This window comes from Bombyx mandarina, chromosome 20 (assembly GCF_030267445.1).
Source record: "Bombyx mandarina strain Sakado chromosome 20, ASM3026744v2".
Taxonomy (NCBI): Eukaryota; Metazoa; Arthropoda; class Insecta; order Lepidoptera; family Bombycidae; genus Bombyx; species Bombyx mandarina.
Genome location: NC_143226.1, coordinates 8,142,603 through 8,160,140, shown reverse-complemented (window position 1 = coordinate 8,160,140; position 17,538 = coordinate 8,142,603). Strand labels below are relative to the sequence as shown.

General features: G+C 38.0%; 1 protein-coding gene across 2 annotated transcripts in view; it reads left to right on the top strand.

Moving 5' to 3' along the window:
• Positions 1-270: 270 nt before the first annotated feature.
• The window catches only part of LOC114249462 (terminal nucleotidyltransferase 4B), a 33,197-nt gene continuing 15,929 nt past the window's right edge, over positions 271-17,538 (top strand). The window contains exons 1-2 of one of the 2 annotated variants that reach the window (XM_028183053.2): positions 271-764; positions 13,295-13,488. In XM_028183053.2, coding sequence (XP_028038854.1) covers positions 427-764; positions 13,295-13,488 — 532 coding nt within the window. In that variant the 5' untranslated portion in view covers positions 271-426. The remainder of the gene's footprint in view (positions 765-13,294; positions 13,489-17,538) is intronic. The other variant, XM_028183054.2, reaches the window with a different exon arrangement.

Sequence of the window (17,538 nt, the reverse complement as noted above, 5' to 3'; positions counted from 1 at the left end):
AATTTATTTTATTTTATTTCTTTCTTTTCAACATTCTGGGAATCAACTGTGTATCCGGAATATCCTCATTAAACTATATCAAAATTAATCCCTAACAAATGAAGGTTATGAAATGTTTACGAGGCCCCGATTTTACCTTTATCTAAAATATAGTTTAAAACAATTTAAATTCTATATTTTAGAATATTTTCGTACTTTCAGAAGTTTAATTGACAATTTTAAAAGGAGTTGTGTTGACTAATGTCTGGAACTTATTTTGCTTAGATGGCGCCCTCTAGCAGTTAATGTGTTAAATATACGCGTGTCGTCCATGTTCCGAATGTGGTGTGACTTATTTTTGTTTTGTGTAAATTATCCTAGCAATATTATAAATGCGAAAAGCCACAGTATGTTTTATCGAATATAGTGTAATCTTGCTCCGGCTGAATGGATCCCGCCGTCGCGTGGTATCAGCCCGAGCAGGAAGGACCCGCGAAGCGCCTGTGGCTTCGTATTTGGGATACTCAAAGTGAATTAGACAAAATGAACTTGAAAAACATAGAAAACGCAAACCCTAATGTGAACAAAGCACAGGACTTTATACCAATAAATGACGTGAATGGTGAAAATAGGAATAATAATTATTTTAATCCCGCGCGGAGGAAAGTTAACGACAATCGAGCCTCAACTTTTAACCTGAATAAAAATCACGATGCTCTCATAGGAGAATACGGAGGCTGTCCGTGGCGAATACCTAATTATGCGTACAAGCCGGGAGTGTTGGGGTAAGTAATATTTTTAACTTGGGTCGAGGCAACGTGAACGAGTTTGACGTGTTGGTTAGGTCTTGGCAGTGCGGCGCGCTCGTGTCACACGGCGTAAGCATGAGGTGTTTTGCTTTATCTCAGCTCCGTACCTACCTACGTAATGTACGTAATGTGCGTATGTCGGCCACAGTCATGTGCATTCCGCGCCCTCGCATTCCGTCGTATAGTAATTCTGCGCTTAGCCAGCACTATTCTCGAATTCGCTATGAATGGATGCAGTTATTTCTGTCTCTGTAGACATGTAGTAATCGCACCTGAAGGTCGGAATGTGTTTATAACTGTCATATGTTGCGTGGAATAATGAGTACCTACTACGATCATTACCTAGGTACTCTATTTGCAAAAGGTAGCACATAAACAGCTGACATGATATTTTTGGGGTGAAAATAAAGTGTGCTTCCTTTTTATACTTGGAAAAAAGCATATCGTATTGTTTTAAATTATTTTGTATTTTTAATTTTATTATTGTGAACTAAAAATTATGAGTTTTTGTAGGTAGGTACTAAAAAAATGAGTTCTAATAGCTAATGAAGTTCAATTCTGAAAATATTGAACAAGTTAATCATCAAATTACATTAATATTTGATATTATAGAATCATTCCCTATATCTGTTATTTAGGTTAATTTGCGACTGTGGTTTAGTATTTTTGTTATTTTGTAGTTATATTTCATGAATTATATAATTATAATAAATCTCATGTTTAGTATTTTGATTTTATTTTTACAGACATTTAAAAAATACCTTAGTTCCTAGTCAAGGATGACTGAAGTGCTATTAGTCAACATTTGAATATAAATAGCATTTACTATTGTTTAACTTAGATAAAACAAAATGTTTCTTGACATTCATATTCCTTTTAATACAGAAATAACTAACAATAGTAAATGTAAGACGAAACTGTTTTTGTAATTTTATTGTTATTAAGGTAAAGTTCTGTGAGCAACTTCTCTACGATTGTCTGTGCGAACTAATGTGTCGCGAGTCCTTAGTTACACTGTCAAGGCATAATTTAAATTTAAAATTATAAAATGTTAAACTGTTTCTGATTATGCACATTCTAACATTTAGTTATTTCTTTGATTTGCAAAATTTGAAAAAAAAAAGTTGTCTGTAATTTTTATCTTGTAATCTAGAGAGCAAGTACTAAAAACCAAGAGTCTAAATTATAGCATATGAGAAGAAAGTCTAATAAAACTTCCCTTATTTCTGATTCTGACACAACCTTGTGCGGTACAACGACTTAATCTACACAACTTTGTTTTTACATAATATCTTGCATTAGGGGATTGGAGTGGATTCATAATTATTTTTTGTAAGTAGTATTTTTTGCAAGTACTGCACCTACCTTATCACCCAAAAATAAGTTATAAAGGTAGGTATTACCTGGATGTGTAAATAAGTTCACAAACTACCTGATACTAAGGGTTCATCTGGGTCCATTGACATCATTCTATGAATAGTGTATGAAAGAACTGATCAAATTTATTTGTATTTAATTTTTTTTGTCTATAAGCATCTGCCATTTTTGTGCACACTGTGACATGGTCAAAATAAAGGTGATGGAGCAAAATTTTTTCATTAAAAAAAAAAATTGTGCCACCCATCCAGAGGCATGATCTGCTACCAAATTAATTATGCAAATTATATTTTTTGTATGTTTTATTACACAATGTTGTTATTTCTTAATTGTGGAAGTCATTCTTAAACATGAGGTAAGTTTCTTAGAAAAATTGGCACCCGTCTATAGGAATTGAAATCCGGCACAGATGCATAGTTGACTGTGAATACACTGCATGCCTTATGTTTTAGACCGCAATGACTTCATGTTTACCTGTCCTTGTGAGGTAGAACAATTACGCTATCTATTATAATTCTGAGAATATTGTTTTGGAACCTTTGCATGATTTCAATGTTTCATTAAGCTATGGTACCTCACAGGTCTATCCTGTAAACTTTCTCATTATATTATATGAATAATTCACAGTCCACCTGTTACAATTTATATATGTCACAATGCTAAGTGCTCCCTTAGTGCTCCACACGTTTTTGTACCACTGTTTCTACCACCCTAGTGCAGTTCATTTTTTAAATAAGACCCTTATTTTAGGCAAAAACAATCACATGTAATTTTTAATTTACAAATTTTTTTTTTTTTAAACAAATCCATTTTCTTGTAAAAGAAAGATAAATTTAAAATTTAGTCACTGGGGTGTGATTTTTTTGATAACAATTTCCCATGTGCATCCTGGCTTTACTTTGTTAAAGATAATAAATAAGTAAATATTGTGTCGGTTGCACAATATCTGTAGTAACTTGTGGTCCAATGACCTTTGGTGATTCACTAAAATGTATTCTATCCGGAATATCTATTTCGTGACATCGCGCCATTCATCTAATCGCATCTTGACTTTCACTTTCAATAATTCTCATTCATCTCTTTGTTAGTATAATTTCATCGTCATTACTTCAAGTGTCAGAATTTTATTAAACATTCTCTTTCACAATATCTTTTAATGCTTGTCAAATCAAACAAGTCTTCACGATCACTCTACTCTCATCATAATCTTAAACTTAATTATGTTAAAAACATTTGTCTCCAGACGGAAAAGTAATAAACGACTCCATGGGGGCCAAAGAAGCACTAAAGGCTAATATCACTACTTAAAACATGACCCACTTCAAACCAGATCACACCTTCACTACATAAATATGCAGAATGGTGGTTCCTACTCCCTGGGTATTTACCTAAGTACCAAAAGGGCCATTGCTCAGGGCGGCTATCTGCGCATGGCGCACCTCCTCGCACTTAGTTTTGTAGTAACTATATTATATAAATATAAAATATAATTTAAAAAATTACTTAATTAACAAAACTTGTTTGGTTGTAAGATTTATAGAAATGTTTTTCCGTTAATTTATAAGGCAGTAATCCTTGTAGACAAGGTTGCTTAATGCTAAAATATGCCACGGTTTGTACCTGTAAGAGTTTATAACATGCCCTATCAAGAGTACCTAAGTAATTAAGTAAATTAGCACACAAATAAATCTATACTAATATTATAAAGCTGAAGAGTTTGTTTGTTTGAACGCACTAATCTCAGGAACTACGGGTCCGATTTGAAAAATTCTTTGTGTGTTAGTTTATTGAGGAAGGCTATTATAGGCTATATAACATCACGGTAAAACCAATACAAGTGGAGCACCAATAAAGAATGTTTCAAAATAGGGGTTCAAATAGCTCCTTAACATTCTATAATTCAAAAATATTTTCACTTTCTACGTAAATGACGTGGAGGGTAAAATTTAGCGTTATGCCAAAGTAACTATTCCACGCGGACGAAGTCGCGGACAAAAGCTAGTACATAATTATTATAGAGCCTATGTTAATGGCCTTACACTCCTTCCTGCTTTGATTAAGTTTTGTAAAGCATTTCATTAAAATAGACTTAATGAAGATACCTTTTTTTAATATTGTAGTACACTGACCACATTAAGAAAAAGTGTGACGCCCTGTTTCTGGAAGCCGACAATCAGAAATCATATGAGTGGTTAAATAAATTCTGATATTAAATAGCAAAATTTGCGTTCTCTGGGTGCCTAATCGTCAATGTTAACAAATAATAAGTAGGTAGGTCAACAATTAGCGCCAAGCATTAGCAGTCGACACAGAAAATCAGTAAAAATAGAAGTCCAACAATAATAACTACCTCTTACTATTTTCATGGCTTAAGATAGGCTATATGAGCAGACTAGCTTTCGTCCCATGAGTTGTTAAAGAGGAACCATTACCACAATGTGAATGCCGCTACCCACCCATCTTGAGATATCAGGTCTACCGTTAATGCAACGTCATAGTATGATCATAATTTTCCAACCGTTGGCGCGACCTTGTCTTTAAGAAGAAAATCAGTTATTTTTTAATGTGGGCTTCTGCTACAAGTTCAACTTGAAAACTGATTTCGGTTGTTGACACCGACCGGGGCGGCGCGGCGCATAGCGCGGTGCGTGCTGGCGTCAGGCCAGAGCACACTCGATCAGAATAAACGAGTAATTAGTCTAGTGTTACCATTACTGATATGTTACTACTCAGTGCTTTGAAGGCGACTCGTGCGACGTATTGTTATTGTCGGTAGGTAGGTAGGGTAGGGAAGGTAACAACTTTTCAAATTATACTTGTTAAGAAGCAAAATCAAATTGACAAATGATGATGTGACAAATCAATAGAATATATTAATATCACTGTTTTACCTAGTCTTCTAATATATCTGAGGTAAAGAACTGTTCACATCCTGACTGCACCTTACCTTGAGACAGCACGTCGATTAAATCGTAAACTGGCCCGCACGACTGCTTTGCAGCCGTAATGTGCGTTGTAAATGTGTGTTTTTTTTTCTACCTATGCTGATAGCCTTGAGAAGCTATATCAGCATCTCCTTGACGTGTAGGTGAGCTCACGGGGCTCAAACCGGGTGTGTTGCTAACACTGGTCCTAGCAAGAGCAATGCTTCGCAGAATCTACCACTGGATCGGAAACGCGACCCACTGAGAAGATCTGGCGAGAAACTCAGTGGGGTGTGTGTGTCTATGGGTTAATTCGCTCGTCGAGCCCTTCGTCGCAAGCGACGGGTTCGACGAAGACGGTGACCGGTGCTTGTGGTACCTAAAAGCACCGTTAATGGATCGGGAGGATCCGTAATGACGTGTTTTGGGCGACGTCGACTATTTACCATTCGGTCTACCGGGTCGGGTATGTAATTCCCAGCGGCCACGAGGATGCGTGGGTTAGTGGCATTCGCATTATAACAGAAAGAAAGCCGTGAGCGGCTCTGCACACCCGCAGACGTACTCTCGGCCGGGCTCTCGGTAAAGTAAAGCACCTAGTCGATAACGGTGATGGGCCTTTTGAACTTTTTTGTGCAGTTTATAAAGCTCACGTTGTTTTTATTACAAATAATGTTCTAAAAGTCGATAGAGTGTTCCGGATTGGTCGTGGCACTAAGGATTCTTTATCATGATTAAACAATGTTAATCATATCGTTATTACGTCGCACAGTAGACCGCAGTAGTCAAGAGCGAAATTACCAAAAATAGATGTGTGTAAACAGATAACATAACACTAAATGTATTATAGATTTAAAAAAGTATGCAGTGACATACTTTGAACACTTATGATCTAATCCTACTTTGTTGTTAGTTGTACATATTTTTGGTATCTTTATCACCTTATAATTTCTTACGTATCAAGTACTTCACACCATTTTTTAATTATCAATTGCTTGCGTATATATACAGAATAATTTGTATGCCGATTCCCATATTGAAAATTTCAATTGCGTTGATACAACAGTTGTGCTATTCATTAAGTTGCTTCACGGCAGAAATAGGAGAGATGGCGGTGTCTATCTAGGAGTGCGGCCCTACACGGTAGCTACGGCTTTACAGATACATAATAAAATGGGTTGTTTATGGTTGGTCAGTTACGTTAGTAACGGAAGGCGATATTCGAGCTATGCTGGCGTCCTTGTCAGCTTCAGTCGCTAACCCCCGGTCTACACGCGCGGAATGATAACGAAAGTTGTTTACCGATCTTACCTTGTCTACACAGTTCATTCTTGTGCTTTAGTTTTGACTTAAGGAATGCTTTATTTTTTTGTGTAGTCTGCTTATGAAATGTGAAAGCAAGTTGCGTATATTTTAGAAGGAAAACAACCGCCGGTCGCCGGTCAATTATTCAACTTTACTTTCTTTTGAGCGTGTGTGCAAACACAGGCAAACGACGAGATGGGACCGACTCTAGAATACGGCTTGAGGTAATCTTGAGCCCGATGGAGCAGCAGGTTCCAAATGGTATGACAAGGTGTGCTTCACGATTTCGGACGGATCCGGATCCGGATCCGTCTTACGGATTTACGGATCTTCTCAGTGGGTCGCGATTCCGATCCTGTGGTAGATTAAGCCTAAGCGCTGCTCTTGTTAGGGCTAGTGTAAGCAATTCCCTCAGGTAGAGCCCGTGAGCTCACCTACCGGCCCGCGTGAAGTTGGAGTAGCCCCTTGGGTAGCCAATTGGGTAGGGAAAAAAGATATAAAAATTATAGAACTCGTAATGTCGTTAGAAAAACCTTTCTAAACAGGAACTCATTCAGTGCGCCTTTAGGCTACCTACTTACCTTCTTCTGTGGCTGTCAGCTCTTGATTTATAGATATAAGTAGCGTTTCTCCAGCGTTATGACATGGCCTGCTACGAAAAAGGGTTTCGGAGAGTACTCAGCAGGAGGCAGTGGCTTAGCGTGCGCGTGGCGTTGCTGGCGTCCATGAGTGACGATATGACGATGCATTAGAAACATCCTTCATACAATTACCTATAATTCATATTTATTTTTTCATGTTAATATAATTAATAATTTCTCAATCTAAGTGTACCGGTTTTTTTTTTGTGAAGTATAATTATTATACGTATTTAACATATACATAGTGTGAACTGTCAGTTCGCGTGTAAGCTTGTGTAAACCGTACCTGAAACGGTCATATGAGCAATTAACGAACTGCCTCTAGTATTTTTCCTTTAATCTTATTGTGATTGCAGCGGTATGCATAGTCTTCATAATTACAAATCACGTAACCTATATCAGTTTGGGCTCGACATCCGTGGGAGGTGAAGATAAAAAAATCGGATTAGTGTAAGCACATACGTATATGGTGACCGAGCCCACGTATAGCTATTTATTCGTTGATCGTGGAACTGGTTTGCATAAGTATAATAACCGGCAAACTTCTTGAGCATTTGTTGACGTAGTGGGGGTAAGTTTGCGCATGGTACACTCACGTGCAAAAACATTATTTACTTTGCGTCATAATGCTATTAAATTATTAAAATCAACATATGTATTTATTTATATATTTATTAGAACATCAACAAAACATATAGGTTAATAATTGTAATAATTTAATCTTGGGGTAAAATAGATATTCCTTCTATTAAGTCAAAACTAGAGCTGTTGCCAGGTCTTCGTTCAGTTGAAGCGAAGCTGGTATTTGTAATTTTTTTTTCGTTATCATAATCTTGACCATCATCATCATCACTGTTTTCATCACCCGAGTCGCTATCATCGTGATGAGTCGACCTAGGGCTCATCGGCGTAGTTTACAACTCGGTCGATTCGGTCTTCTTTTTTGTCTATAATTAATTATTTTTTGAAGATATTCGATTCGTAGTAATCGAATGTTACTTTTTTCATTTACCAGCTTCCGATTATTTTCTGTTCTTTTTTTCCATCTGAAGCCTAGCTCTTTCATAATTCGTCGTAAGCTTCATTCCGAGCCATTAAAATTTATATCTTCTTTAAATTTTTCGAAGCCTTTCTACGATACGGAGTTTCGCTGCTTGTTACGTAGTTGTTATGATTACATCTTTTTATTACAGATTGAACGAAACTATCCATTCCGGTAACTTTCTTCTTCCCTGATCTTTTCTTACCCGGAGTCCCAAACACGGCGAGCAAGCCAGAGCCTTTAGCTTCGTTAATAATGCACCTAACAGTACTCACTGATGTTTTTGTTGCTTCCGAAGTCTGTTTTACTTTTTCCATATCATTCTTCCCCTGTTTTATAATGAAGCAATATACGTCGTACACAATTTTTCTACCCTTTCTTTTGATTACTACACCAGTTTGTCGCGGCATAGTGTATTTTTTATAAAAAATCAACAAACACTCAACAAATAGCAATGGCAACAAAGTCAACAAGCAATTATAACAAATAACTTAACGATTAATAACGATAGATTTTTCACTGTACGCAAGCGTACTTTTGGGAGCGAGCGGAATGAGGGCGCGGTGCGGGGCGCAGGGTTCGACTGATCTACCAATAACGCGCTCGATACGATTTCCCCTGCCGTCGCGCCTCACCCTCACCACCAAAGTGATCTAAAATTCGGTTCTGCGCAGTCAAGGTCATTTGCTCAAGATGTTTGCCGGTTACTATACGCATTTTGTTACGAAATTGATACCTGTCGCCTGCGTGCTTGGGAGGCTGGCGTAGTTGCACCACGCGTATCTTAGGTGCGTCTTATTCTTTAGGCCAGGCCGACTTCTGTCTTATATTATGAAGTCTTCAATAGAATATTTGTTTATTAAAAAGATACTCTAAACTCAATGTGTTAGTGATTTGAGAGTGCCAAATGCCACTGGTTACACACACTGGTTTATGTGTATTTATTTTTTTGCTGTACGTCATCGCCGTCACAATGACGTCGCTTGAGATACGAATATTTAGGAGACTACGCTGTTGTACCGGTGAAATTTTTTAAGCCGCGTTGTAATGTAACTAACTGTAAATAACAAAACGATGATTTCAGCTTTAAAACCGTCGGACACAATATTTGATTGAACTCTAAAAGCGAAAAGAAAAATAGATGAGCGTTAACCTCATTAAAGAAATAGGCTTCCGAAACTCGATTCGGATGACGATAAAAGCCGTTGGAAATTTGACAAGCGTACTTCAGCAGTCAGTCACGCAATGTTGAGCTCAGTGGTGTTAGCATTAAAAGCTAGCTTAGTGGCAAGAGTAGTCAGGCGCGGAAACAAGGTCGGAATATCGCGTTTGTCTGGTCTAGACTTCGAACGTAGTGTAGCGAGATTGTAAACATTCAATTAATAGGGAACGAAACATTTTATTCGGAATGCTACCGTGTTTTTTTTTTGTAGGCTGACGAGCACATGGCCTATCTGATGGTGAGTGGTTACCGTCGCCCATGGACTTCGGCAATGCCAGGGGCAGAGCCAAGCCGCTGCCTACCGCTTAATACTGTGTGGAGAAGATTTTATTCAAATTGTTGTTAGCGCTATTCTTGTGTTTTCGCAGCTCGGTCCTTTTCGCAAATTCTTAATAATCCGATGATAAAAATTGAAACATCAAGCTGTTTGTCTGTTGCACTTTAGAAATTTTTGTCTCCGTTCCCCTAATATTTTTAAGCATAATCAGCACGATTTCTATTAATTTATTTATAATTCTGATGGCATTCATTTATTACGAAAACCAATAGCAAACACAACCTGTACAGATTAATGCAAATATTATAAATAAGAATAAGAGTGAGTGTTACGGTTTCACGGCTCAACTATTCAACCGATAATCATGAAAAGTCGCATACACGTTGTCAGAGCCGAGGACATCGAATACCCTTCATCCAGCAGAAACTACTCCACAGAGACTTTTTTCCTATTGTGTATTAAAGCGAATGAAACCGCGGGCACGCAATTAACACCTTAACTTATATTTTTGTAGCCTGTATGTACCGTGTAACATCATAATATCATAACTAGAGGCGCCCTGCAGATTCACCCGCGCTAAGTTCCTTGAATGTTATTCAAAAATAATGAAACGTGTTGCATCTTACCACAATACAGAGATACTTGTATCATTATCAATAGAGTAGCAGTCCAACTGTAGATCGGTTGATACGTTGTGGCGGGTAGCCATCATAGAAATTTCATCTGTTTTAATACGCTTTTATTAGCTTCAGACGTATGTATGTATGTTTGTAACAGAATCTTTGAACATTATTTTGACCCCCTTAAAAACTTCAGAATAACTCGAAATTTGGTATATTTATTAGGGACCGATGACAATTCAAAACTTAAAAAAATATTGAAAAAATTGAAATTCAACTAAAAATGAATAATAATTAATAGTTTAAAAAAACTAACAAAATACGCTTTTATAGAAAATCCAACTAAAAAATAGAAAAGAAATTTTTATAAATTTGAATTAAAAATAGTGTAGGAAAAAATAATTTTATTGTAAAAAAAGCGTGGGGTGCATGGTATCAGTAGTTATAAATATATTATGTACAGGTATGAGTAGAAGGATTATTTTGATAATATCCTGAAAAGCACCCCACGCTTTTTTACAATAAAATCATTTTTTCTTACACTATTTTTTATTCAAATTTATTAAAATTTATTACTTACTGAACGTTTTTTCCGGGCTACGATTTTCGGTTACGGCTCTATGTTTCTGTATCATTTAGTTACGTCCTACCCAGTAGCGCTGTTTGCTAGGAGATGTCTCCCACAGCCACTAGATGCGTTTGTGACAATATTACGATTTATTATGTCGCTGTTAGGTTATACGCTGTCTAGTCATTTGAATACGCATTACAGCGTGAGGTCAGGCCCTTTCGATCGTATTTCATTCTTTGGTTCGAAGATTCTTACGATATTATAAATAATAATAATAATTATAAATAATTTATTTCCAAAAACAAAGAAAGAAAAAATAACACCTTATCAAATAAAAAAATACAAAATTACATATAACTTGTGTTATTGGAACCCCATTCGGATATAGGCCGCCTCCAGCTTACTCCACTCTTCCCCTTGGCTTTGGCTTGGCTTGTTTCTCCATTCTTTTCCACTTGCTGCTATTATTTCGTCGATCCATCTGTTCCTTGGTCTTCCTCTTCTTCTTTAGCCCACTGGTCCTTCCCAGTACGATATAAAGTATCAGTTATTTGACCATATAGTTTGTTGTAATCAGAGAAATATAATCAGTCATATAAAAGAGTCATCATGATTAGACATCGGCTGCTAACATAAATACATATTTGGACATAAATAGGACATGAGACGTGGCACGGGTTCAAGAGCGTTTGCGGCTCAACAGCATCAAAGGCGTTTCTCCGTCGGTACTCTTAAAGTTTTTTCCTGCCTTTTTCTGCCGTGAAGCAATAATGCGTTTCGGTTTGAAGGGTGGGGCAGCCGTTGTAACTATAATTGAGACCCTTAGAACTTATATATCAAGATGGGTGGCGCATTTACGTTGTAGATGTCTATGGGCTCCAGTAACCACTTAACACCAGGTGGGCTGTGAGCTCGTCCACTCATTTAAGCAATAAAAAAATAAAAAGTTCTCGGCAAAAGAGTCCTAATGTTTTTGTGGAATTGCTAACGTTTCTATGTTCATTAATTCCCACTGACCATTAGGGCTCAGCTGTGTGTCATAACATTACAAAGGATATGAACCAGACAAACGTTTGAGAACAAACTCTTTCCAATTGTTCCTGTTGTTTATTCGCTAATGACCCAACGTGTCGCGTCACCTTCACATTCACGTAGAGCCAGTTGACCGACAGTGTTTAGTGTGACCTTAACACGCAGACCTTTCACGTGAACTATACGGACAGACGTTATTCATTGATGTAAAGCCGATATGAGAGAGATATCATTCACATACTTGCGTTGTTAATTGATTTTGATGTAGATTTATCTTGATGGAAAAGATAAAAGCTTTTTTATTGCTTAGGTAAGTGGACAAGTTCACGGTCAACGTGGTGTTAAGTTGTTCAACGGAGCCCATAGACATATACAACGTACTTACCTACTTACCTTGAGATGTAACGTCTCAGTATAGTTACAACGGCTGCCCCACCCTTCAAATCCAAAACGCGTTACTGCTTCACGGCAGAAATAGGCAGGATGGTGATACTTACCCGTGCGGACTCACAAGACGTCTTACCACCAGTGCAAATGACTTTAATAGAAGTACTAATACGCAGCCGAATCTCCGCCCCCAGTAGATATCACTTTGAAATAAGCTGGCGCTGTCCAGTCTAGGAATTTCGTTTGGCCATCCCACCGCACGAGAGGTCGCTTGTCGGCCATAGGATCGCCGGGCCTATCAGTCGGCGGATGGCCAAATTAAATCACTTTTCAGTCGGCGTTCTAGATTATTCTAATCCGATTAGTGTGACCAGAACAAGCGCCCTAAGTTGTGCTGTAAATAAGATCAGAAAACGATTTCGGTCACGCAAGCACGTCAAAATACGTTACGTAAACATTGGTAAGATCACATCTCGCGATAACCGGTCTTGTGACTTTGGAATGCGGCTGCTTATACACCACATGGGGTCAGCTGTTGCACCGTTCCGATCAGCCTCTCGTCTTGCAGATCAAACCTGATGTTTTTGACAGTGTTCATCCCACCACCAGTAATTACGCTAATTATATATAGCTCCAGACTCAGTCGGACTGTGGGCTTGTTAAAACTGATGTCTATGGGCTCCGGTAACTACTTAACACCAGGTGGGCTGTGAGCTCGTCCACCCATCTAGGCAATAAAAAAAGTAATTATCGTAATTAATTATAAAACGTGTGTCTGCCGCATTTGAAGACGCTGAGTGCACTGAGCGTCTTATCCATTCGGAAGATTTTAAGATCAAAGGATGTCACATAGCTTGAATGGCTATAGTACTCCAGATCAGTCCGAGTTGAAAATGTCCAATTTGTTAAGTTAACGACTTGCGACTAATAATAAGTCGAGTGTTGGATAGTCTTCCCGTAAGACCGAGCTGTGCTCATAAGTACTCACGGTTGTCAGTCTGCGCTGTTCTCTTTAAACTATTTGCTCGGTTACGCAGCTTAACTTATAAAAAAATAGACTGTGAGTTCTCAGGTCCACCACAATTTCAATGTCCCTTTCTGATTGCAGGCTCCACGAAGAGATCGATCACTTCTACATGTACATGTCGCCGACGGAGACGGAGCACCTGGTCCGCTCGACCGTGGTGAACAGGATCCGCGCCGCCATCCTGTCGCTCTGGCCCCAGGCCCGGGTCGAGGTGTTCGGTTCATTCCGTACTGGACTGTACCTGCCGACCAGCGATATAGACCTAGTCGTTATTGGTGAGTGACACGGAACGTAGCTTTTGAGATTTTAGTCTGGCAACGCGGTCTTAAGAAAAAGGAGACTTGTCAAAAATATGTGAAACGAGCCGGTTGTAGCTTTTTAGTTTTACTTAAGTTAATATTGTAAATGTGCCAAATGCACGGTCATACGGAAGAAAATGTCGTATTAATCGATAACAAGTATTTTCCCTCAAGATCCGTCACAGTGAGTTTATAAATTTTATGAAATTCTTAGATTCTGAATTCAAGAAACCTTATTCTTTGCACTAAAGCAGACCGTTGCGCGTTCAAGTTAAGGGTTCGGCGAATGCTGTTGGAAAAGTTAGTGGAATCGTCATGAAGTTATTTGTTTAGGAAATTTATTAATATATTCCTTTTAATACTGTATAAACTATTCTATGTATGTATGTATATACTTTTTTTGTGTATGTATTTGTAACTTAATATAAATTTCACTGCACCTACCACTATTTACTCTGTACCACCTTTGATTGACTGGTAGAGAATGCCTTAGGCATTAAGTCCGCCTATGTAAATTTTATATGAAGTGTAATAAATAAATAAAGCATACCCTCCTGCTCGGAGGCTATCGACGTTTTCATCAATATACTTTAGAGATTCGTGTCCACAGTGTTCGTAATTCAATAGTGTTTAGAAAGCTGTTAAGTCTTAAATCAAGTTTTTCTATTTCATTTCCATGGAATAGTGCTTAAGTTTATAGAGAGACTCAGTGAGAAATAAAAGTATGGTGATTAATTATTAAAATACGTTCATAGTCACTGAACTATTTAAGATTTCGGATTCATTGATTATATAGGTATCTTAATTACATTTTATCTCTTGTTTTGTAAGTGACATTAAAAAATATCCACATTTTATTGATAATACTAATTAATGATTGCCTATACGTTTAATGAGGTTAACAAATAATGACTTACGATAAATTAGTCCTAAAACTACAAGTCGACGCTTGAAAGGCAAAAGTGACTAAGCGACAATAACTGCTTTGTACATAAATGATAGGCAATAACCATATTCGATGCGCAAAAAATATATATTTCTAGGTCTATTAAAATAATTTCAATTCTACAGCTACTAGCTAGATTCTACTACAGCTGGATTCGTTAAAATAAATTTTGTTTTCAGGTATTTCAACTTTAAATTAGTCTACTGTGAAGTTCACGCATTGTCGCTTAGTCACGTTTGCCTTTCAAGCGTCGAAGTGTTTTTTTATTTTTTTTATTGCTTAAATGGGTGGACGAGCTCACAGCCCACCAGGTGTTAAGTGGTTACTGAAGCCCATAGACATCCACAACGTAAATGCGCCACCCACCTTGAGATATAAGTTCTAAGGTCTCAGGTATAGTTACAACGGCTGCCCCACCCTTCAAACCGAAACGCATTACTGCTTCACGGCAGAAATAGGCAGGGTGGTGGTACCTACCCGCGCGGACTCACAAGAGGTCCTACCACCAGTTTATGTAAGAGTTTATTCGTGAACATTAATCCCTCATAGGGAGCCTTTGCGTAGAGGCTCGATGTATGGGACGCAATGATAAACAAACATTTACCTCGTATATATGTATAAAAGTGATACAATCGTCTGAAAATAAAGGATTGAATCCTCAACTCACTTCTAAGTAATCACAGACACCAATGTGGCCGTGACCGAACTGCTCGTGCATATTAAAAATCCTTTATGATAATATTATCAGTTGTTATCAAGTTACACCATAGATAAGACTGTTTATACATCTGAAATAATAAGGCGAGGAGGCCGGTTGCGCACGTTGTGTAATCAGAACTGAAATACTAATAACTTGTAATCCAGTCGCGCCTGCTTCAAGAGCAGTCCCACTGCCCAATCCCATCCCTATTTTATTCACTACCCAGTCTCCGTTGACCACGTAAGTGATGCAGTATTCGAGACGTCTTAACTGTTATTTATAAAACAAGACTACCCCGCGGTGGTTGCACCCGCGTTAAATACTTTTAATTGTAATTCAGAAATGATGAAAGACGTCGCTTTTCCCAGGATAAAGAATTAAACGCGTCACTCAGTAGTCTACAAATTATCATGCAAGATGAGTAAAATAACATACAAGCGAACACACCGGATATACTCGGCGTTCACCGGGACATTTCTTTAACCACTGTGCAAAAAGTTACTTTGTTTTAATTCATGCCATCTTCCAAATCCACTCAAATCACATTGAAATCCGCTCGCCATTTTTGCGTGACTGAGTAATAAAAAACATCCTAACATTACATTCTTTTATACTTAATTATAATCTTATTATTAATATAGAAAAAATTATCACAATCAAGCGAAGAAACCGTAAAAAGTTTACTTAATATCATACTTCTTACGTCTTTTAAGAAAAAAACAGATGAAAACGAGCAAACTATACTCTAACGAACGAACAGTCAGTCGATTAGCACGGATCCACTTCACGTGAGAGAGGAATTAACTCGCTTTTCCTCTCGACCCTGACTCCGCGTTACAACGCAGCTGACTTCAGAACGAATATAGTAAACGATTCGCACCCGAACTCTCACCCAGTGATTCACCAACATCTTACTCGTACACTCCAATTGGACAGATATGATCGTGTTGAGTGATCACCGTTGCTCGTGACCAACAGCAATACCAGAAGCACAGGCATGATGCTGCCTAATGACTCATATAAATGAGTTCAAATTAATGTCAATTATGCGGAGATTTGTTTAATCTTTTTTATTTTTTTATTGCGTAAGGGTGTGGACGAGTTCACAGTCCACCCGATGTTAAGTGGTTACCGGGGCCCATAGACATCTACAACGTAAATGCCGCCACGCACCTTGAGATATGACTTCTAAGGTTTCTGTTTAATTTGGCTACTCCACCCTTCAAACCGAAACGCATTACTGCTTCACGGCAGAAATAGGCAGGGTAGTGGCACCTACACGTTTGGACTCACAAGAGGTCCTACCACCAGTAAGAAACGAACGAATATAACTGTGTACACAAACTTTCGTCGTCCGCAATCCATTCTTTAAGTTGAATTAACAGTCTTATCATTAGATTCGGTTTTTCACCCATTTGCCTCAATGAAAAAAAACTTATTCAACCTGCGTCAACTCGCTAAAGACATATTTGCAAACCACAACGCGGTCGAGTTGATTAAAAAGGCTATTTAATTTGATTGAAAACATATCGTGTCAAGTCTGCTTTGTTAATTAAATACAAAATTCTAGTTCCTTTTCAATATCACAGTTCGATGTTGTTCATTACTATTTTTTCAAGGTCTCCCAGATTAACGTGGCAGCAGGGTTGGCTAGATCAATTAATAATCGAGTTCTTACTGAACGTATTGGGTTGGATGATTATGTAGTTCTTTAAACCCATCACCGTCATCGAAATATTTGATCGTATGGTGTAATAATGCCTTTTTTTGCCCTTGGAGGCATACGAGCATACGGCCCACCTGATGGTGAGAGGTTACCGTCGCCCATGGACTTCAGCAATGCCAGGGTCGAGCCAAGCCGCTGCCGCCCTGCGATGCGTAGGACGCTCATGCTCAATTGTCCTCTTAAAACCGCGTGTAATCTGTACCGGGGTACAAAGATTTTTATTTGTATAGACGAGTGAACTGGTGTTTAGTTACCAGAACCTATGGGCATCACGGTGAACCAACTGCCGTCTACCTTGAGACATGAGGTCTAAGCATCAATTGTATAATATGATTGCATCAAATTATGATTTTAATCTTGATTACACGTTGTTATTACTTCATTGTGGAAGTCAATCGTGAACACGTGTTAGCACTTATTGCAATAGGATAATAAGTATCTTAATAGAATACACCTAGTGTCGTATACGACATTTATGCACTGCGACGATCTCAAAATTGAAATTATATATGAATTCTTTCGAATTGTTGCATAGCTCTAAGTATTGAATTTATAAGAGTATTCTGGATACTCAATGTGGTTTAGTGTCGATTTTTAGTCTAATATCTGCGCGAAGTGAGAACACGGGTGAACAGATGAGTGGCAGCCCTACCG